The 21,866-nt window shown below is 32.1% G+C and overlaps 3 protein-coding genes, 3 non-coding genes and 1 pseudogene across 7 annotated transcripts; 2 read left to right on the top strand and 5 right to left on the bottom strand.

Annotated features, from left to right (window-relative positions):
- Nucleotides 1–184: 184 nt before the first annotated feature.
- Nucleotides 185–4,520, bottom strand: LOC107028799 (annotated as a pseudogene). The gene is made up of 2 exons (XR_003580108.1): nt 4,061–4,520; nt 185–2,449 (listed from the first exon to the last, which is right to left on the bottom strand). The product of XR_003580108.1 is annotated as a heat shock factor protein HSF8-like (transcript).
- A 3,671-nt stretch (nt 4,521–8,191) lies between these two features.
- On the top strand, nt 8,192–12,440 carry LOC107027230. The gene is made up of 7 exons (XM_015228409.2): nt 8,192–8,360; nt 8,463–8,552; nt 8,626–8,780; nt 9,571–9,691; nt 11,591–11,710; nt 11,791–11,861; nt 11,956–12,440. The coding sequence occupies exons 1-7, from the start codon at nt 8,253–8,255 to the stop codon at nt 12,203–12,205; spliced, it is 915 nt and encodes a 304-aa protein (XP_015083895.1). The 5' UTR covers nt 8,192–8,252; the 3' UTR covers nt 12,206–12,440.
- Nucleotides 12,296–12,367, bottom strand: TRNAW-CCA. Its single transcript has one exon. It is a non-coding gene; the product is annotated as a tRNA-Trp (tRNA).
- Nucleotides 12,441–15,197: 2,757 nt separating the features above from the next.
- On the bottom strand, nt 15,198–15,269 carry TRNAW-CCA. The gene has a single exon. It is a non-coding gene; the product is annotated as a tRNA-Trp (tRNA).
- An 854-nt stretch (nt 15,270–16,123) lies between these two features.
- On the top strand, nt 16,124–17,644 carry LOC107028133 (basic 7S globulin-like). The gene has a single exon (XM_015229184.2). The coding sequence runs from the start codon at nt 16,165–16,167 to the stop codon at nt 17,473–17,475; it is 1,311 nt and encodes a 436-aa protein (XP_015084670.1). The 5' UTR covers nt 16,124–16,164; the 3' UTR covers nt 17,476–17,644.
- A 675-nt stretch (nt 17,645–18,319) lies between these two features.
- On the bottom strand, nt 18,320–18,391 carry TRNAW-CCA. Its single transcript has one exon. It is a non-coding gene; the product is annotated as a tRNA-Trp (tRNA).
- Nucleotides 18,392–19,677: 1,286 nt separating this feature from the next.
- On the bottom strand, nt 19,678–21,176 carry LOC107028173 (basic 7S globulin-like). Its single transcript, XM_015229218.2, has one exon. The coding sequence runs from the start codon at nt 21,174–21,176 to the stop codon at nt 19,854–19,856; it is 1,323 nt and encodes a 440-aa protein (XP_015084704.1). The 3' UTR covers nt 19,678–19,853.
- Between the last annotated feature and the right edge of the window lie 690 nt (nt 21,177–21,866).

The following is a 21,866-nucleotide window of genomic DNA, read 5'->3' on the forward strand; positions in this document are numbered from 1 at the left end:
CTTTTGGAAATGTAAAGTTACCAAAAAAGAACAACACGAAATCCTTCTTGTCCTACGGCGAGTTTCTGCCATCCAACTACATACAACTTGCTGAAGAAACTACTCTTACTAGAAGAAGTGGAAATTACCACCTAACCATTACTTAATCCAAAGAAAATACAATGAATGATCATAAAGGAAAATGCATGCTAAAATAGAACTTACTGACGAAATTAGACGAAAAGAAGCCTAAAGGAAAGTTGAAAAGAGAAAACCAGACACAATAGAAATTTCGAAAGTCATTTTCTGGGGTTGGGTTACAAGAAATATTTTCAAGGAAAACATCTTCCACCCAAAGGGAGAAAATGACTACCCTTACTCTTAGTGCTCCAACCAACATACATTGCAATCATTCTTTAATACTAAAAAGTTTCAACACTTCCTGTTTGCAACATCATAGTTATCTTAATATATATACCATCTCAAAAAAAAAGAAATCTTCTATAATATTTTTACTTGAAAAGTAGTTTCTGGTCTCCGACTCGATACCTGAAGATATCTTTCAAAAGATGAGTCATTTTTCAGAAAATAGTTTTTGGGAAATGTCCAGAGCTTTGCCGAACACACGAGCATGAAAATGGATAACTAAAACCAAGTTGTTTCTCTTAAAATCTGCAGTGAGAGACCCCCAGCAAGCTACGGATCTCAATCTTGCATTGACTTGGTACATGCAGGATAAGTTCTCTCTCCCACAATGGCAGACCTTTTCCAATTGCCGCCTTGAGAAAGGTTCTCAATTGTACTGAAGACTGAGAATCTAATTAACTACTAGTACTAAATTACTTGCTAACAGACTAGTTTAACAAAGGGTTAAGGCATCTTCCTAATAACAACATCAAAAGTTTTGTAACTTCTACGTACTTATGAAATTAAATGACCAGAGAGCTTATACAGGGAGAAATTAAAAAGGGGGAAAGGAAGTGTCCGACATAGATTTAGGCATTTATCATGGTGGACCGATTCAGCTTATGCAAGGAAGAAACAAAAAAATGGAGGTGAACTCCATAAGACTCATCCAGATGAATCATGAAGCTTTTCCATATATGAAAAGAAATCCAGTGACAAAGGTGAAAATCGGTATTAGAGCTACTATCTTATGGGAAGTTTCCCGTGACCCAATACACTAAGAGATGAGATTTCTGGATTACCTCAGGTACATCTTCTCGGTGACTGATCATACTTTTTTAGTGTTTGATGTTAGTAGCCCCATTTGCTCAGTAAGATGTTCCATATGCTGAACATTGTACCATCCATTTCCTAGCAGCTCTGTTTCAGTAGTCTTATCATTTTCTGTTTCAACCGAACCCATCTCCTCTGTCTCAGTAGGAGGGTATAGGCTTTGAAGAAACTTTTCCCAGGAGGGATCACCCACACTAGGAGGCTCTCCAATATCGTCAACCAAAGCACTTTCCCACTTGATTTGAAGGTCGGGGGGGAAAATATCATTTTCCAATGGCAGTTCTCCATTTCCCCACAATGTCGGATCCATGAAAGAATCATTGCCCCTCTCTGTTCCATTAATATCCATATTGTTTTCAGGCACAATTTCTTGTAACTGTGAGGGCATAGGCATAATCATATCTGATGAAAACGGTACAATAGGTGGCAAATCTTGAGCTCCAATCGGGGAACTGCTCTCTGAAAACTGAATGTTGGCAGACAATGAACTTTGTCCTGCAATAGCTGAAGTTGTACTAGCAAATGGCTGCGAAAAAGCAGGTGAAACTTCCTGAAGAGTGACTCCTGAAATTCGACTGTTACTTCTGCCATCAAATGCATCACCAATCGGTGGACTTTCAGGACTGTTGCTGAAGTTCTCTAACCTAGGAGAAGAATCTAGTTTTGTTATCTGTGTGAGCATTCCTTTCGCTGTCTCATTCATTATAGGTTGGTACTTCACAAGCTGTCCATCAGCAGGGCTAACAGAATGATCATCTGAAGGAAAATCTTGTCTAATCCTGCGTTTCTTCTTTCCTTCCATCTTGCGCTTATTGTTGTCATTTTGCTGCTGTACAAACTGTGCGAAGAATCCAGGGCTGTTAACAGCTTTTGCCAGGAAAGACATCATCTGTTGCTGCCGCTGCTCCATAATCTGAAGGTTCTGCACCATGTTTTGCATCTGATCATCAGTAGTCTGCTGGTGTTGTCTCAGCTTAACCAGCTCTTGCATAAGCACATTCTTGTCCCTTTTCAGCCACTCAACCTCTTTCTCAAGCCCAAAATTTCCAACCTCGACACAAGCCCCAACTGAAGCACTCTGACCATGCAGCTGCTGCTGCTGCTGCTGCTGCTGCTGCTGCTGTCCATGAGCAGGCTTGCGCCTGCTAATATTTTTAAGCAGATGCTTTTGACCTCTTATGAATCCATCATTAGAAAATTTCCAGAGGTCCGAACCAACCTTTCTAAAGCCCTGTTTGTAGCACAAGAAAGAGAAATATTATAAGCCTGACTTGAGGTTCACTATTAAAATATTACTCTAACATGGGGTAATTAGTCAAGTAGGAAAAGAAAAAGGATATTTCACAAGTTACTTCACATAATCACCATGACTTGCTAACCTTACCTTAATACCCTGAAGAAAATCTACAAATAATTAGAGCTCTGTTCAAACTCAATATAGCACCTTATCTCCAAATCAACTTTTAGGCAGAAAGGAACAGGAAATTATCTATAGCCTTAAGAACAAGTATGATGAGATGGAAGCTTAAGAGTTATGCAAACTTAGGATGCATTTGGAAATAACACATTGTCTAATAGCTCCTATATAAGGAACCACTTAGTATTGAGTTTTGATTATAAAACAAGTAGTGCTCGTCTCTTTTTTAACTAGGTACCGAAATAAGGAGGAAAGACATCTGCAATACACTCATCGTTGAAGTTATCTGGCAAGTTTAAGAGGAAGTTCATTTATAGTATAAAAAGAATTGTTTTAGTCTCATCAACAAGTCAGTGAATTGACATACTAGGAGCCTCAAGTCGATGAGACTAACAGAGTGACCCAAAGAGCTCACTGTTCTTTGATGCATGCACCCACGTGTGACATCACTATCCCTATCACTCACTGTTTCGTAACTTCACAGGCCACATGTGCAGATATCATCGTGTGTGTACGTCAACATTATTTCTGCATTCTCAGTCCACAACAGTAAAACGTGAATCTGGATTGAACCCTAGCATTTTGAATGCTCTCTCTTCTATCAACATTATATACTGCCTCCATCTAGCTGTATACATTAATAATATTACCATCACTAGAGTTGGTGAAGAAGGGATTAACTGTTGGAAATCTTTTTTCCTAACATTAACGCACTGAAACAGCCTCTTTCACCGACTCTAGACGAAAGAGTAGCAATGACTAAAATACTTTTGGGGATATAGATTACTCAGTCACCACAAGAATGGACATCTCTTAGAGGGAAATTTACTCTGCATATCCTGGAGGGACTGTAGGCTGATTGACTACCATTTTCAGTAGTAACACCATGTAGAGAAAACAAAAAGGGTTACTTTGTCCAAATCTTGTAGCTCGTGTTGAAATTCTTTTAGTCTGAATACAATTAATATGCACTTAATGAAAGAGAATTAAGTAAATAAATAAAAGTTTGTTCTCTCCAACAACTTAAACTTTCAGATAAGATAGTCGTCACACACTAACACGATAGCAGAGCAAACAAAGATATGGGATCAAGTCTTACCGCCACCTATTGTTTAAAAGAATTTTTGCGTGCTTACGGATGAAACCACTAAAAATGTAGCAATCAAATATCACCTGATGTTGTGAAATGACATCTTAACTAATCAAGACTAAAGAAATCCCTATAGAATATTGTCGCTATCAATTCAAAGTTTCTCGATAACAATCCACTTTCTACTCGAATTAAAAATTAAAATAGTTAATAATTAACATTTCAGCTCAAAAAATTCAATGAATGCCAAGCATAGAACTAAAAATCACCAAAAAACCCAAAACCAGAACAGTTAAATCAGAAAAAACTCAACTAAGACCAAGAGAAATGCATACATAAGTGTTCAACTGACGAACGAAGCTGGAGAAGTTACTATGCTTAAAATACTTGGGCAGTAACTGCTTGGCGAACTCCGGTGGATCCCAAATCACAAAGCTACTATCGGTAGGACTCCACGAAACAATCTTGTCAGTACTCGGGTCATCAACCATATCATAAGTCTTCATCAAAAAAGGTGGTATCGCATTTGAGCTAGGCATCGGCGCCGGTGTTATTTCCGGTGCCGGAGAACCTCCTCCGGCGTCCATTGAATTAGAACCTATTCCTAAACGAAGAAATTAAATTTTCAATTACTTAACACAACGCTTATCATATATGAATTCACAAATACACAGGGTTTTGGGGATTAGGACGGAAAATTGGAAGAAGAAAAAACTAAGTTTTAGAGAGAGAAAGACGATTGGGTATTAAAGTGGGGAGAGAAAGTAGTTTGTACGGCGAGGGAAGAAGAAGTGGGTATATATATCGGAGGGAAAAGGGAAAGAGAAGTTAGTAACTTTGTTTTTTTTAAGGAAGTCTATAATTGTAGTCTTTTTGGCCAACATTTTGGAATTTTGGAAGGTTAAAAGTGCAAAAATAATAATTAAAATTGAGATATTGTTAAATATTTTAGAGAAAAAAAAGTATTAAATAGTATTTCATTCATTTCATTTTTACATGTTACTTGCATATTTGAGAGTCTAACTCGATTAAATTTTTAGCTAAATGAATAAGATTAATTTTTAAAATTAATATTAAATTTTTTAAAATAATATAAAAAATATTATAAGTTATAATTTTTTTATATTAATATGATGAAAAAATATTTTATATCATTTATTAAATTTTGTATAATTTTACTTTCGAAAAATAAAATGTAACAAGTAAAAGTGATTACGAGAGTAGATTTTCCCAAAATATTTATACATATACTTTGAGGAAATATTTTTAGCATCACTTTCTATTGGGAAAAGTATTTATTATATATACTTTGAGGAAATATTTTTGTCATCACTTTCTACTAATTAATTCAGTATGTAATTGTTGTTCAAAACTATTTTTTAAATTTATTATCACACAAATTATTTCTCTATATGTAATTGTTGTTCAAAACTATTTTTTAAATTGATTATCACACAAATTATTTCTCTATCATGAAAAAATATACTTCCCACAACAATTTAATTTTAAAAATTTGACCAAATAAATTATATGATTGTATTTGGTATAAAACAAAATGTTCTTAACAAAAATATCTTTTAGAAAAGAAAATCGTTTTGAATTTATCCTTTTTCATTTGATAAGCATGTTAAAAAGACAATTACCACTAACATAGATTGTGATATAGTAATGAAACTGTTTCACCCATAATTAAAAAGTCTCAAATTAAAACATTAAGGAAATGTCACCCCTACGAGCCCTGCAATACGCAATTTAAATTTAGTCGGATTTCAAATACGAGCTTCGGACAACAAATAGAAAAAAAAAGTCTTAAAATTTATCAATAATACTCCCTCCATTTCTTTGTAATTATCACCATTTTAGGTTTTAATGTCCTTAAAAAATTAGGTTAATTTATATTTACATGTTTATTTAGTGTTCTTTTGAAATAATTTTTAAATAAATGAACATAAAATAATTTATTTTAATTAATTAATTTAATCAATATATATATATAAATTAATATACATAATATTTCTATATTAATCAAATTATCTTTTTGACTAAAATTTGGTCAGAATGAGATTTTCTTAATATAATTTTACTTTTTAAAACTATTTTTATTCATTTAGCTTTAATACCTTATGATAAAAATGAAAAAAAATTATTGTAAAATAAAAAAATATTATAAATTTTTACTTAAATTCTGATTAAATTTTCTAAATATTTAACACCTTCTCTCTCGTGAAATATCAAAGTTTAGAAGATATAAATAGAAACAGAGAAAGTGGCAACTATGAGGTAGAATAGGAATGTGAGTGGATAGGGGTGGTGGAAGTTGGCAGCATTCAAAAGCATTGTGCTTGAATTACTGGAAATTGTTTTTTTTTTTAAAAAAAATATCTTCGATGTGGGTTGTTTTAGTAATTTTTTTAAAAATGTTTTTTTCTATTTAACTATTCTATTTTGTTTTCCCTTTTTTTTCTTCATTCCTTCCTTTTCTTTGTGCAAAATTCAATTAAGTTTTATGATAAGTATGTATTTGCATCAAATATATATTAAGCTAATTCTAAAATTAATTTCAAAAATTAAAAAATTCAAACAAAGTCTATATATCATTCAATTACAATTAAATGATTTATATATATATATATATATTCTAATATATTTTCGTTATTAGTTGGAAATTGGGCCTTTGCTAAACTGACACATTTGTCCTCTTTCATCATTTTTATTTTTTATAAAAATAATTCGCCTGATTTTAGTCATTGAAAAGAGGACATAAATGATAATTTTCCTCCGTTACCTTCATAGGCAATATTTCGACTTTTTCCCAAAATACAAAAAGGAAAACACATTAACTTGATTTCTTGTACGTTAAGAAAACTTATGCATCAACTCTAAGAACATGTATATATACACAAACACCTTACAAGTAATTTGGCAAGCTGTTATGTATAATGCAAGTCCGATCATGTGATATAAAATTATAATTTTATTTAAACATACGATTTAAATGTTTTTATGTAGTATGTTTTTTTATTGATATAAAAATTTTATAAGTTAAAAAATTATTTAATTCTTTATGCAAATTTATCAAATAAGTATAAGTTTATAAGATCGCATAATACACTATCCTAAGATATTCTTAAAAAATACAATATTTATTGATCAAGTTTTAATTTAAAATTTAAACATAAGTTTTATTGTACTATTCTTTAATATAATTCTCTAATATAGTACTGACAATTTTCTCACGTAATAAACCAACATTGTTAGTTTGAACCATTTGTTGGACAAAATTAGTTGTTAGATATATTTGATAAAATTAATGAATTTGGTGAATGAAAATAGTAGGGTAGAAATTGATTCGAAGTAATAATAATTTTTATGTTAGTGAGAATAACCATTATATGAGATCTTAATGGTTTAAAAAGTAATGATATGAATTATAAATTTTATCTATCTATTTATCTATATATATATATAAACTTGTGAGTCAATTTTTGTACTTGAAAAATTTCAGACGAAGAATTTGAGATTTTATCTCATGAAATTAATATGAAATATCGTGATTTCAAATTGTTTTGTTCTTCTATAATCTATAAATAAGAAAAACAATTCAGTTTACATATATTACAATTTCTTTTAGTTATATCTGTTAGAAATTTGATATATATTTTTTCAATTATTATTATCATTATTATTATTATTATTTCATAAAAAGTCATTATGTGAAGGCTATAATATTTTAATCAAATACTTTAAAAATATGGAAAATATAAATTTATACTTATTGCATTCCATAAAAGAAAAACTCAGGATGATAAAATTTATTTACGCTTGTGAAATCTAGTATACTTTATATAAGGTAAATTAGAAAAAAACTACCTACCTACCTACCTATATACATATATATATATATATATATATGTTTTGACCTACTCATAAATTAGTAAATCAGAAGTTTATTTCTCAAAATAGTAAAACTTTAAATGGGTTTTGTTATATCATCTGGTTGTGTTTTGTTATATATAGTGTCTTGATCCACTACTTTTTTTTTGTGTTTTGTTATAGTCTTTTGCAAATGAATTTTAGTTGTTTCAAATGTATTTTTCTTAAAAAACATTAAATATAATTTAAATGACATTATTTTTATAAAAATAAATTTAGGATGATTTTATATATATATATATATATATATAGTTATAACAAAGTTTGGATATTTTCTAAATACAACTTCAAATTATAATTCAATTTTTGATGATCAAACTCTTATTTTTAAATAAAATGGAAAAAAATACAAAAATATAAAAATTAAAAAGTCTCATGAGTCATGACCAAATAGGTCCTAATATTGCATTATTTAGACAAATGATGAAGTGAATAGTGCTTTTTGTGAAAATGTAAGGATGATTATGAGTATAAACACAAAGATAAAGGTCTATTTTGAACATTTAGAAAAATTAAATTTAATAATGAAACCCCCTCTCTGCTCACTCCTTTTTCAGCCAGTGTTCTCCTGGTTCCAATTTGGCGGGAAAAAAAATGAGCTCGTCGGCGGTTGAGCCGGAATCTCCCGATCTAGTGTGCCAGCTTGACAACGTTCAAGGCGTCGTCGATGCTCTCACTTCCGTTCGCTGGAAACGTCAACAGGTTCCTTCTTTCAGTTTCTTTTGCAGAACAAAATACTTCTAAAATTCCAATTGTATCAATAATTTTCTGTTTACTCCGTCACTAACTCAAATTTTCCACCAGGATGCAGTCTTAGAGTTATCGGAGCACGGCATAGTGTTAATTGTTGAGGAAACTGCTTGTCTTCAGGCCAAAGTTTACTTGCAACGAGAGGTTTTGAATTTTTCTATTATATGTGAATTTGTAGCCTTCTGATACTGAATTAGGTGTTTATTATTTTGTGTAGTTATTTGTTCGGTATGAATATAGCGCAGAAGGGAGGCCGCGTTTTGGAGTGAGCTTAGGGTTATTTGTTGATTGTCTGAATACATTTTCAGTTCAAGGACATTCAAGTGCTATTGAACTACGCTATCCTGGTCCTGATATGCAACTTCTTCTCAAGTAATTATCCTCCAAGCCTCGTTCTCTGTAATTAGGTTGTCGAATAGCTTTTGGCACCTCCACGCCATTTCTATGCTCTTTTTGAAAATGCTCCATTGGTTTATCTAGGATTGTTTAATCAAATGCATTTTCAATTGAGAGTACAATTTGAAAGATTGACACGGTGAATTTAGACCAAAAAGACGAAGAAGAGAGAAAAAATGACATCTTTAGGTTTTTGCGCCCCACTTTCCCATGTGAAGTCAGGGCAAGATCTTCTAACATTTGAAGTTAATGGGTGCACCTCTTGATATAATGTGCATATTTATAAAGTTTCTTTATAATTCTATATATGTTTATAGTGTTAGAGTATGATACAGTGATCGCACTGCTTATATGCTGGATCCACCTTTGGTCTCGAGGTCATACCAACTTACGTGGCATTTTAATTAGAATAAATATGAATTAGTGATAGGAAGTCTTTTTTTTTTCATTTATGTGCATGGCTTTCTATACATCTGCCTTTTATTGAGCGGAAGTCTAAGACCTCAATAAAGAGTGAAATGGGAGTTGTCAATGTTTAAGTAATTGAGTAGTTCTGCCCTTAAATCAATGTTGATGAATCACATTCTTTACAAGTTCTGTTATGTGTTAGCCTTCCCTTGACTGATAGAGGAGTTCTGCAGAATCTAGGAAGCAAATCACTTTATCTTAGGCACATTTCTGCTTATTACCAAGTCTTCGTTCACTGGATGGAGCTCCATCGACTAACTTTAAAGTTTTGTAACCTATTTTCTAATTCTGGGGTTAGGTCTGTTGAATCTTCAGATTCTTGTACTTATGCGGAAATCAGAACAAGGATTCCTGATACAATATCATGGGACTACAACTTTGAACCTGCTGGAAGTAGTCCTCTCAGTTTTACTGTGAAGGTAAATATTCTCTTCGGCAGTAATTGAAGGTAGTAAATCCAGGTATATGGCCATTGGTGACCACCAGCTCTACAAAACACATATATCTGTATGCTTCACATCTTATGCTTTCACACTAGACAGGATGGACTAAAGAACATATACTAATCATAAGTCACTTAGAGGAACACGCTTTTGTTTCCTAATATTTACTGAAAATTGAAATTCTGCAATTGTTCTTTTATTTAGTCTTGGGAAATAAATGCTATCTATCAGGTCAGTGAGTATATCAAGCTAAGTGATTGAATCAGGTTGTAGGCAGGCTTTCTGTGATGTTTGTTATAAAGCTTGGCTTCAATTTCTTCTAAGAGCTGAGGAATAGAAAAGGTCTTAAACATTATAATGTCTGGTCTGTATTCAAGCAAAGTATATGTTCTTTCTCCCAGGACTGTACAGTAGGTAGTATTTCATCATTGTTCTACTCTTTTATCATTTGAGTTAAGGTTGCAGGGAAACTTCCACAAGGAAATTTGTCAAATATCCAAAAATGTTAGTATTTCATCCACACTTCCGTTTTGTGATAGATTGGTTATTCCAATACTTTGAGATGGAACTTATGCTTCTTTTGTTGCACGAGGAAGAGTTCACTATATGTTTTGCATGCCATGAATGGGATTCTTTTGTTGGTTTTGTATTATTTCAGACCTTGAGTGCTAGGTTATTGTAAGCGGTAAAAAAAAATCACGGACAAATTCCCTGATTTTTATATGTTGAAAGATCAATATAAAATGTTTTCTTTGTTGGTAGAGTTACAAACCATAAGCTTTCATAATTCCCGGCTCAAACACCATTACATTACTGCAGATGGCCTAGGCAAAAAATAAATTTGGAGTGAGGCGTTTCTTTGCATTTGTCATTTTGTCTAGTATTTGACTTCTTCAGCAATCTGAGACTTTGAACAACCGAACAGGTCTTTAGTACCACAAATTCAGCTCAGTCTGCTAGTGCACTACACACACTATCAAACTAACCCCATTTCCAGTTCCTTGTGCTATAGAACTTTAAACTTGAAATTAAGGTTTAGTATCTTGATGGCATTTGATTAGTTGAGTGTGAATGTGAAATTATCTATCTCCATATGGTACGCCTCTCTCAGGAGGCTGCATCTGGAAATATAACCTAATTTTCTGCTATTATATATTGTGGACTTTTTGTCCCTGATACTGAAACAAATGTGTGCTAATGCCCATCAACCAAATTATCTGCTAATGATGCCCCACAAGCAGCTGCTTGGGTTCAGAACTGTTGTATCCTATTTTGACAAATTTGTCAGTGACCCTGGTCATTTACAGAAGCTATCAACAAATCCAAGGGTAGTGCTCCGTTCTTCTGGTTTCCTCCCCATATTCTCTCTTAAGCTTGTTCAAAAAGGAGGGGAAGGGAAAGAAAGGTAGGTTAATAGCGAAAAGGAATATAAAAGAGGAATTGAAGGAGAACAATTTTATTTCCTTAGTTTGGTTCCAGGGGATTTGAAGAGGAAGAAAGTTGTATTCGTTCCTTCCTCGAAGTAAAGTTGTACTCTTCTTCCATGCTTTTGAAGTTAAACTTGTTTTATTCCTCCTCTTACATTCCTTGTGCTTCTAAATGGTCAAGTAAAAATCAAAAAGAAAACTTAGGAGTTTCATTGATTTTGTCAATTGTTGGCTTGCTGTTACTTCAAGTCCCATGAGTAGAGCTTAAGCGACCTTTCTGAAGTTACCTTCACATTTTGTAAGTGTAAAGTGCAGTGTATTCATACATGAAATGTATTTTCTGTCCTTCATTCTATGACAAAGTTAGCTAATCGGATTGTGATTGGTTGAAGTCTCATTCCTTTACCATTGAGCTAATTATCACCCATATCATTGGTTCAATTGATAGTCCGCAGCTCTAAAGGAAGCCATTGATGACCTTGAGTGGCCAGGATCAAGCATTCATCTTATCCTACAACCTACACCACCATCGGTTACCTTTAGAGGTGAAGGCCATGGTGACTTACAGGTACGGCTTGACCTGATATTTCAGTTGTATTCTATCCTCATGTTCTCTACCCTCATCTGTTTTTCCATTCATTTTTGCAGATAGACTTTATGTGCCAAGCAAACACGGATCTTCTGGTTGCATTTCATTGTGGTCGTGAAGTCTCTCACAGGTTTCTCTCCTGACTGAGTGTGGAGGAGTAAGAAGCCACATGCTTTACATTTGTGCTAGACTATATGATCTGATCAAGACCTTCACATGGACAGGTATAAATACAAATTCCTCCGTGCTACAACCTCAAACATACCCAGCAGTGTCATTCGGGATAATCGAGGAAGTAAACTGACCATTGGTAGAGGGGGAATGCTCAAAGTTCAGCATCTGGTCTCAGTTGCAAAACCAGCAATACCACACCCCCATGTCGATTCTGCCAGCTATCAGCAACCCAGCCGTATTGCTTATATTGAATTCTTTGTCAAGCCAGAGGTAGACGAAGACGATGCTAATGATACATAGATGATAGGAGGCTGTTGCTTAACAAAATTAGTTGCTAAATGTGAAATGTTGGGAGAAAAAAAAGTAGGGACCGAATTATTTCGGGGATTTTGAACCCGACGTGAATCGAACACGCAACCTTCTGATCTGGAGTCAGACGCGCTACCATTGCGCCACGGATCCCTGTTGGTTCAGAATACTATTAACTAACTTTATCCAATACAACAGTAGCATATTATGTCAAATATTATGTTTATAACCCAGGTCTCAGCGACTAAGCCAAATAAATTATTGAAGTTTAGAATATTTATACTGATTTAAGGTTTAGTTTAACATTTTAAATAGGATTATAGTTGGAGCATACAAAAGGTATGCGCTCTATAATTTGAATCAAAGACTTAAAGTTAATTTTTCGTGGTCATTCACTCAACTAATAACTTTTAGGATACAAAAAGATAGGTACTCTATAGTTTGAATCAAAACTTTTAAGTCAATTTGACTAGTGTTAATATTCTGAGAAAGACACTCAATTTTGTTTTGTAACACAAATTTCACTCAACTAATAATAATTATCTCACTAACTCACTCCATCATTTCACTAATATTTCAAGAAAGGTTTGTTGGAAACAAAAATTGGTCGCAAATGTGTTTATCCAGGATATGTCAAAATTGATTTGACATGCACTTTAGGCACATTGAAAATCAAACAAATTAAAGTTGTAGCTTTTGGAATTATATACTAGTATAAAGCGGAAAAGGGCCTAAAATACCCTCAAAGTATTGAAAATGGTACAAAATTACCCTCCATCCACCTATTGGCTCCAAAATACCCTTTCCACCCACCTATTGGGTCCAAAATACCCTTGTCATCCACCTTTTGGTTCAAAATTGACCACTTATTTAACGGTTTTATATTTAAACTATTTAAATATTTTTTAAAATACGTGATGCTCAACTCTTTGTTATAATTTAACTAATTAGTATAATTTATATGTCAATTCATTACCCACCCATTACTAATTAAATTCCTCTTAATAAACCCGTCACATTATTAATGCAAGCTACTACCAATTGATTGTTTTTAAAAATTATAGAAGTAAATTATCATACATTCAAGTGGCTAAATAAAAATCACCGATAAACTTAAAAGTCTGAATATGTTCATCTTAATTATTCTTACGTCTCAATTATGTGATGTTACTTCATAGGTAACTTTTTTTTCAAAATAATATATTAAAGGTTTTAAAACAAATAATAAATATTTATAAATTATATTTAAAAGAAGTGCATGAATTAATTCGGGATGTATTACTTGCTTACCTTTAATCATAAATTTCTAATTCAATTTTGAAAAAAAGTGTCCTCCTAAATAAGCGGCTCAACCTAAATTTAATTGGAATTTCGATTCGGACTCGAATAATTTTAAATGTCATTTTCAGGAATCTATAATTTCATCGTGTTTTAGTAGTGTTTATGATGATTTTGATATTATAATTGGATCATTAATTGAGTGAGGTTTAGCTAGAATGAGTGGGTAGTGGGTTGATTTATAAATTATATTAATAAATTAAAATTATAATCAATAGTTGAACGCCAAGTATTTTAAAAAATATTTAAAGAGTTCAATTTTAAAACAATTAAAAAAGTGGTCAATTTTGAACCCAAAGGTGGATGACAAGGGTATTTTGGAGCCAATAGGTGGATGAAAAGGGCATTTTGGAGCCAATAGGTGGATGGAGGGTAATTTTGTACTATTTTCAATACTTCAAGGGTATTTTAGGCCCTTTAGTGGTGATCATTTTAGTAAGGAATGTTTGAGTGAGTGTTGTCAAAGCAATGGGCCAATGATTGCCTAGTGAGCTCCAAAGTATCATGTTTAGAGCTTCACAAAACCAATTAAACAATATCTTCATACCAAACAAATTTTTAAATCTCTAAATTTAGTATCTAAATTAAATAACAAATATAGTATCTAAATCTGGGATCTTCTTCTAACTTTGACAAGGCAAGTCCAGACTAACGTATTTACACTTTTTGTAGAATTTGGATGATGACAATTCTATTAGAATTAGAGAAATCAGAAAATCATGAATCGAGGGGCACATAAAATGTTTATATCCAACTATGGTCTACAAACAAGTGTATTTCATCTATATATACGTAATAGAGTTTCATCGATCAATGTTAGTGATTTTCTATGAGAAATTATAAAAGTTGTCTTTTATTTATTATAATTATGATGTTTGAATTAGCTTGCACGTATTATTAAAAGACTGATCTAAACACACGAAAAGATCGATAATAGAGTTTCATCAATCAATATGATGATTTTCTATGAGAAATTATAAAAGTTGGCTTTTATTTATTATAATTATGATGTTTGAATTAGCTTGCGCGTATCACAAAAAAGATCGATCTAAACACACGAAAAGACCGATAATAGAGTTTCATCAATCAATATTGATGATTTTCTATGAGAAATTATAAAAGTTGGCTTTTATTTATTATAATTATGATGTTTGAATTAGCTTGCGCGTATCACAGAAAAGACCGATGTAAACACATGGAAAGACCAATAATAGAGTTTCATCAATCAATGTTGATGATTTTCTATGAAAATTTATAAAAGTTTGCTTTTATTTATTATAATTATGATGTTTGAATTAGCTTGCGCGTATCACAGAAAAGACCGATGTAAACACACGAAAAGACCAACAATAGAGTTTCATCGATCAATATTAATGATTTTTCTATGAGAAATTATAAAAGTTTGCTTTTATTTATTATAATTATGATGTTTGAATTAGCTTGCACGTATCACAAAAAGATCGATCTAACACACAAAGAGACTGATAATAGAGTTTCATCGATCAATATTAATAATTTTTCTATGAGAAATTATAAACGTTTGCTTTTATTTATTATAATTATGACGTTCGAATTAGCTATTACGAACACAAAAAGATCGATAAAAAATTAAAAAAAAATAGGGACCGAATTGTTTCGGGAGTTTTGAACCCGACGTGAATCGAACACGCAACCTTCTGATCTGGAGTCAGACGCGCTACCATTGCGCCACGGATCCCTGATGCCTAGAAATATCAATACAAAACAAGTGAATAAAAATATATAATGGACGATGTCATAAAATTAGACAGGTCAGCTAATGAACTTATTACTATATAATATATATATATATACTAACAGAAATAATTTCACATTTCATATTTTTGTTATGAAGCTAGCTGGGAGTAAGGTAATCTGCATGAAAAATAACTTAGATCCATTTTGTTAATGAGTTCAAATTATAGGAAAAACTGTCGGTGCATCTGAATAATATTAGTACATAAGAAAAACGTGCAGATACGATAAAAAATAATAATATAACTTACAATATTATTGTATTTTTTTTTTATTCTTTCAAGTGAGGTACACAATTTTCTATTTAAAATTCATCTTCACATATGGAAAGAAGCATCTTCATTCAAATATGTATATAATAATCCCCATGAATTAGAGCGTTATTTAAATATCCACATGGGTTGCATTATTGTTTAACCATATTATAATAATAAATTTCTTTTTCTCTTTTTTTTAAGATTTGGTATATATCTATATTAATGTTCGATTAAATTCTTACTCATATCGAGAAATTCCATTTAGAGGAAAAATAATTTTTAATAACACGGCTTTATATCTAACATGTCTCAAACTTGAGACTTCTGATTAAAAATGAAAGAATACCTAATACTCCACTTCGTTTTTAGTTAGTTGTTGACTTGTTTCAACTTTCATATGTTCCCTCCAAGAAACTTCGCTATTGGAAAGGCTCATGTATATTTCCACACATGAATAAAATTAATTAAAATAAAATCAAAGTGATTCAAATTAAAGTGTCATCTCAAAGTTCAAACTAGCTAGCTATAAATAAATGCCCAAACATTTCCAATATTTTCACACTAAAATCATTCAAATTCACAATGTATTCCTCTAGCTACTACTATCTCTTCCATTTTTGTATACTTTTCATCATATCATCAACTTGTCTAGCTCAAACCAATTTCCATCCTAAAACATTCTTCCTTGCAGTGAAACAAGACCCTTCATCTCTCCAATACATCACAGAAATTCAACAACGAACACCTCTAGTCCCCGTTAAACTCGCGGTCCATATTGGTAGCGAAAATCTATGGGTGGATTGCGAAACGGGCTTTAAAAGCTCAACGTACAAGCCCGCTCGTTGCGATTCAAGGCAATGTGTCCTCGCAAGATCAATAGCTTGCGGAAATTGTAATACCGAAAATATAACCCGGCCCGCTTGTAACGATCCGTGCTACAACATTGTGTCTAACCCGGCTATGAATACTTTCTATTCTGGTGGTGAAATCGCGGAGGATGTTTTGACGGTTCAATCCATTAACGGTTCTACTCCGGGTCGCGGGCCCGTAGTAACTGTTCCCAAGTTTATCTTCAGCTGCTCTCCATCATTATACACCCAAAAATTAGGCAAAGATGTTAAAGGAATGATTGGATTTGGTCAACAAAGTCCAGTATCATTTGTTACTCAACTTGCATCAGTTTTTAAATTCAGCAGACAATTTGCTATTTGCTTGAGCTCATCAACTCAACAAAACGGAATTATTTTTATTGGGCATAGGCCTTATATTTTTGCACTGGGCTTTGATGCATCGCGAGATCTAATCTATACACCTATCATAACCCATCCAAATTTCTTTCTCATCAATCGCGGTTCACCAGAGTATTATATTCAAGTTACGTCCATTACAATTAACGAAAAATCGTTGGTATTTAACAAAACATTGCTCTCGTTGGATGAAAATGAAGAAAACGGAACGAAACTCAGCACGGCCGTTCCTTATACTGTATTGGAGCGTTCTATTTACGATGTTGTGAGTAAAGCTTTTATTAGTGAAATGCCGAAAGATGTGAAGACTGTACCCGCAGTGCAACCTTTTAAAACTTGTTTTGACTCGACGTATGTTGGTATGTCACGTCTTGGATATAATGCACCTAGAATTGATTTGGTTCTTCATAAGCCAAATGTGCGTTGGACTATTACTGGAGCGAATTCGTTGGTAAAAGTTAGCGACCGCGTAATATGTTTAGCGTTTGTGGAAAGAAATCAGACGTTTGGACAGGCGATTGTTATTGGTGGATTTCAAATGCATGACAATCTTGTGGAATTTGATCTTGCTAGAAGAAGAATTGGGTTTAGTAACTCGTTATATTCTCGTCAGACTACGTGTTCGAATCAATTCTATACTATGTGAAATGAAGGAGTTGTTTTATTTATTTTTTTATTGTTCAATAAGGTTCATGTTTGATGATCTTTTGAATCATGATTTAGTGGATCATCTGTTATATAATGTAGTGTGTGTGCCATTTGACGCTGACTAATGTACGGTTCCAAAATTACTTTATAGTGTGTTTCTCTTTTTACACGCGTCTCTTATTAAAATATTAATTATAACCACAACCAATTCTTAAGTAGCCACAACCCCTAATGTGTTAATCTTCATAGTCAAACTGTCAGCATCACTAACTACAATCAATATGATAATAATCAGTGGCGATGATAGACATACGAAATAGCCGAAGGAGATTCAATATCTATTATATATATATAAAATATTATTTTAATTATGTGTAAATAGTATAATTTAAATATTATTTTAACCATATATAAAAAGTATAATTTTTCGTCGAGGAGAATTACGAGGTGACTCAATATGATAATAATCAGTGGCAAAAATAGACACACGGAGTAACTGAAGGAGATTCAATATCTACTATATATACATAAAATATTATTTTAACCATGTGTAAATAGTATAATTTAAATATTATTTTAACTATGTATAAATAGTATAATTTTCCGTCGAAGGAAATTACGAGGTGGCTCAATATGATAATAATCAGTGGCGAAGATAGACACACGAAATAGCCGAAGGAAATTCAATATCTATTGTATATATATAAAATATTATTTTAACCATGTGTAAATATTATAATTTAAATATTATTTTAACCATATATAAATAGTATAATTTTCCGTCGAAGGGAATTACGAAGTGGTTCCAAAAAGATATAGGGACCAAATTGTTTCGGGGGTTTTGAACCCGACGTGAATCGAACACGCAACCTTCTGATCTGGAGTCAGACGCGCTACCATTGCGCCACGGATCCCTGTTGTATTTGAAACATAATTGATGATATATTACCAAATTTATATAGTGGTTGTCTTGTTTTTCCTTTTTAATCAATATCTAAGATACTAATTGTTGATGAAATAATTTGAATTGTTTATTGTAAATTGCAAATTGTTTTGGACATTAAACCTTCTTTATCTAATGTTGAATTACCGATCTACTCTAAATGGAAGGAGCATTTTGAATTCAACTACGCCTTCCGTCTACTTTTATTTTTCATGTTACGATTTTTGAAAATCAATTTGATTAATTTTCAAAGTTTAATTAGATTACATTAATTCGATATTTTAAACAAAAAAAAAATTAGACATTTAAAACCAATATGAAAAATACTATACAATGCAAATTTTTTGCATATCAATATGATGAAAATATAATATTAATCAAAAACAATTTATAATTTCTCTAAAAATGAAAAATATGACAATTAATAGTGGACAGAAGACTATATTGTAAAAAGACCGTCCTTCAATATTTTGGTCGTAGTTAATCTTAGGTAGAACTAAGAAGGTTTGGCTAAATTTTCAACTAGTATTGACTATTGAGGTTAGGAACATATACGTCCTCAATGTTAGTGTAAGATACTCTCTCAATCCTATTTTATATGTCACCTTTTTAATTTATATTTGCATTAAAAAATAATGTAATTTTACCTTTCTTAAATTAACTTTATTAATAAATGACAAAATGAATTAACTATTCTATTAACGGAATAATGGGTAAAATATGAGAAGTTATGGATAAATTTTATAAAATGACAAATATTATGATCCAATTATTTATAGATAAGAATAACATAGACGGAGAGTATAAATTAACATATATATATATATAGAGAAATAATATCAAAATGCGAAAACTTAGACATGATTGCCAGCATTATCTATGTACCGCAAATTACAATCATAATTAATGAAAAAATGAACAAAAATTATATTGGAACGCAAATATTTGGTTCTCTTTAAATAGATTCAAGTCTATTATAATATAATCTATATTGATTAAGCATTATATCTTTTGATATGTCTCTTTCAAGATACATATCTAATAATATGGTATAATTCAAACAATTTCGAATTAATTGAAGAGTACGAAACTTCAACCATTAGAATACTATCCTTCAATGTATAAATTGCTCTCTAATTTTGTATAGTAAACTAGTTGAAGAAAGTTTTTTCTCGGCCTTTACTCATCTTTCTTAACTTTATATATCTTCTTGTACATGAAACATCACTATTAAAATATTACGAGAATCGACAAAGTATTTTAATTTAATCACCGAAAATCATGAATACATGAAGCTTATTGAACAAGAAATTGAAAACTAAGGTCTGATCATCTTCATATTTTTTTTTTGAAGATTCCCGCCTTAAATCAGATTTGAAAATTCGTCAAACACCAAACTGAATACGAAATTTAAGAAAATAAAAGTACCTCTCTTAAGAAGTATAGAATTGATCCGAACACATCGTCTGACGGAAAAAAAGAGAGTTAGTAAACCCAATTCTTCTTCTAGGTAGATCAAATTCCACAAGATTGTTCTGCATCTGATAACTACCGATAACAATCGCTTCTCCCATTGCTTTTTTCCCTTCAACAAACGCTAGGCAAAACACTCCCTGTTTTACTAATAACAATGAATTCGCTCCAGTAATTGTCCAAAACACATTCGGATCATGGAGAACAAAATAAATTCCAGGTGCATTGTAGCCCAGGCGCGATATACCGATAAACGACGAGTTAAAACAAGTTTTAAAAGGTGCCACTGGAGATACGGTTTTCACATTTTCCGGCATTTCGCTGATAAAAGCTTTACTTACAGTGTCGTAAATAGAAGGCTCCAGTACAGTATAAGGAACTGCCGTACTGATTCTCGTCCCGCCTAATGAGAGTAATGTGTTGTTCAATGGCAATGTTTTCGCGTTAATTCTTATGGAAGATACATGAAGGTAATACTCTGGTGAGGAGCGAATTATAGGTGTGTAGAAAAGATCTTGCGAGGCGTCAAAGCCAAGTGCAAAGAGATAAGGCCTATGTCCAATAAAAATGATTCCATTTTCTTGAGGTGATGCACTCAAGCAAATAGCAAATTGTCTGCTGAATTTAAAAACCGATGCAAGTTGAGTAACAAATGATACTGAACTTTGCTGTCCAAATCCAATCATTCCTTTAACATCTTTGCCTAAATTTTGGGTTAAAAAAGATGGAGAGCAGCTGAAGATGAAATTCGGGATGGTTAAAACCGGCCCGCGGGATTCAGGGCCCGTATTGGATCCGTTAATGGATTGGATTGTCATAACATCCTCCGCGATTTCAGCACCAGAGAAGAAAGTATTATTCAGAGCCGGGTTGGACACAATGTTATAACACGCGTTGCTGTTGCAAACGGGCCGGGTTTTATTTTTGGTTTTGCAATCTCCGCAAGATGTTGATTTTGCGAGATTGCATTGCCTTGAATTGCAACGTGCGGGCTTGTACGTTGAGCTTTTGAAGCCCGTTTGGCAATCCACCCATAGGTTTTCGCCACCAACGTGGACCGCGAGTTTAACGGGGACTAGAGGTGTTCGTTGTTGAATTTCTGTGATGTATTGGAGAGTTGAAGGGTCTTGTTTCACTGCAAGGAAGAATGTTTTAGGATGAAAATTGGTTTGAGCTAGACAAGTGATGAAAAGTAAACAAAAATGGAAGAGATAGTAGTAGCTAGAGGAATACATTGTGAATTTGAATGATTTTAGTGTGTAAATATTGGACTTGATGTACATCTATTTATACTTATAGCTACTTCGTTTCAATTCAATTTAATCATATTTAGTTTCATTTTTACTTTGTTTAAAAAAAAAATATCTCGATCAGTTCAATTTTACTAGAACGTGTTACTTTTAATATCATCAATTTATCATAAGTAAATTATTTAATAACATAACTGCATAAGGATGTATCTTTCAAGATCTGAAGATGAATTTTAAATGGGTTAAAAAATTTGCACTTGCTCAATCATAATTGTGTGTAGTCATCATTCTTGTTAACTCAATATATAATTAATATTGTAGTGTTAGAATCCATTTTATTAGGGTCCCACACATATTTATCAAGGACTAGGTCAAAGTCAAACTAAAGAAGCTCAAATTGCTATACTATATTTCATTTGTCTGGGAGATTTTATTTTTGTACCATTTTATAAATTTTATTTTTAGTTTGACGAAGTTTTTCAGTAAGATTTAAAAAAGAAATCAACTTTTATATTTAATTTGTAAGTGACAAACTGACAATAATAAATTATCCTTTTCCATCTTAGAGCTCCGCGCGTGTTTATCATCTGAGCAATCCTTTATCATATTAATAACGTTAATAATATTATTATAATTCTTTTTAAATTTATAATAACAAATTAATTATTACTCTATATTATTATTCCCATTTTGTAGTGTCTATCAAGATATTTGTCTACAATT

This window comes from Solanum pennellii, chromosome 8 (assembly GCF_001406875.1).
Source record: "Solanum pennellii chromosome 8, SPENNV200".
NCBI lineage: Eukaryota > Viridiplantae > Streptophyta > Magnoliopsida > Solanales > Solanaceae > Solanum > Solanum pennellii.

Coding starts and splice junctions, on each gene's coding strand:
- LOC107027230 (XM_015228409.2), top strand. CDS start 8,253: ATGAGCTCGTCGGCGGTTGAGCCGGAATCTCCCGATCTAGTGTGCCAG. Junction 8,553..8,625: donor AAGTTTACTTGCAACGAGAG/GTTTTGAATTTT, acceptor TATTTTGTGTAG/TTATTTGTTCGGTATGAATA. Junction 8,781..9,570: donor GATATGCAACTTCTTCTCAA/GTAATTATCCTC, acceptor TTCTGGGGTTAG/GTCTGTTGAATCTTCAGATT.
- LOC107028133 (XM_015229184.2), top strand. CDS start 16,165: ATGTATTCCTCTAGCTACTACTATCTCTTCCATTTTTGTATACTTTTC.
- LOC107028173 (XM_015229218.2), bottom strand. CDS start 21,176: ATGTACATCAAGTCCAATATTTACACACTAAAATCATTCAAATTCACA.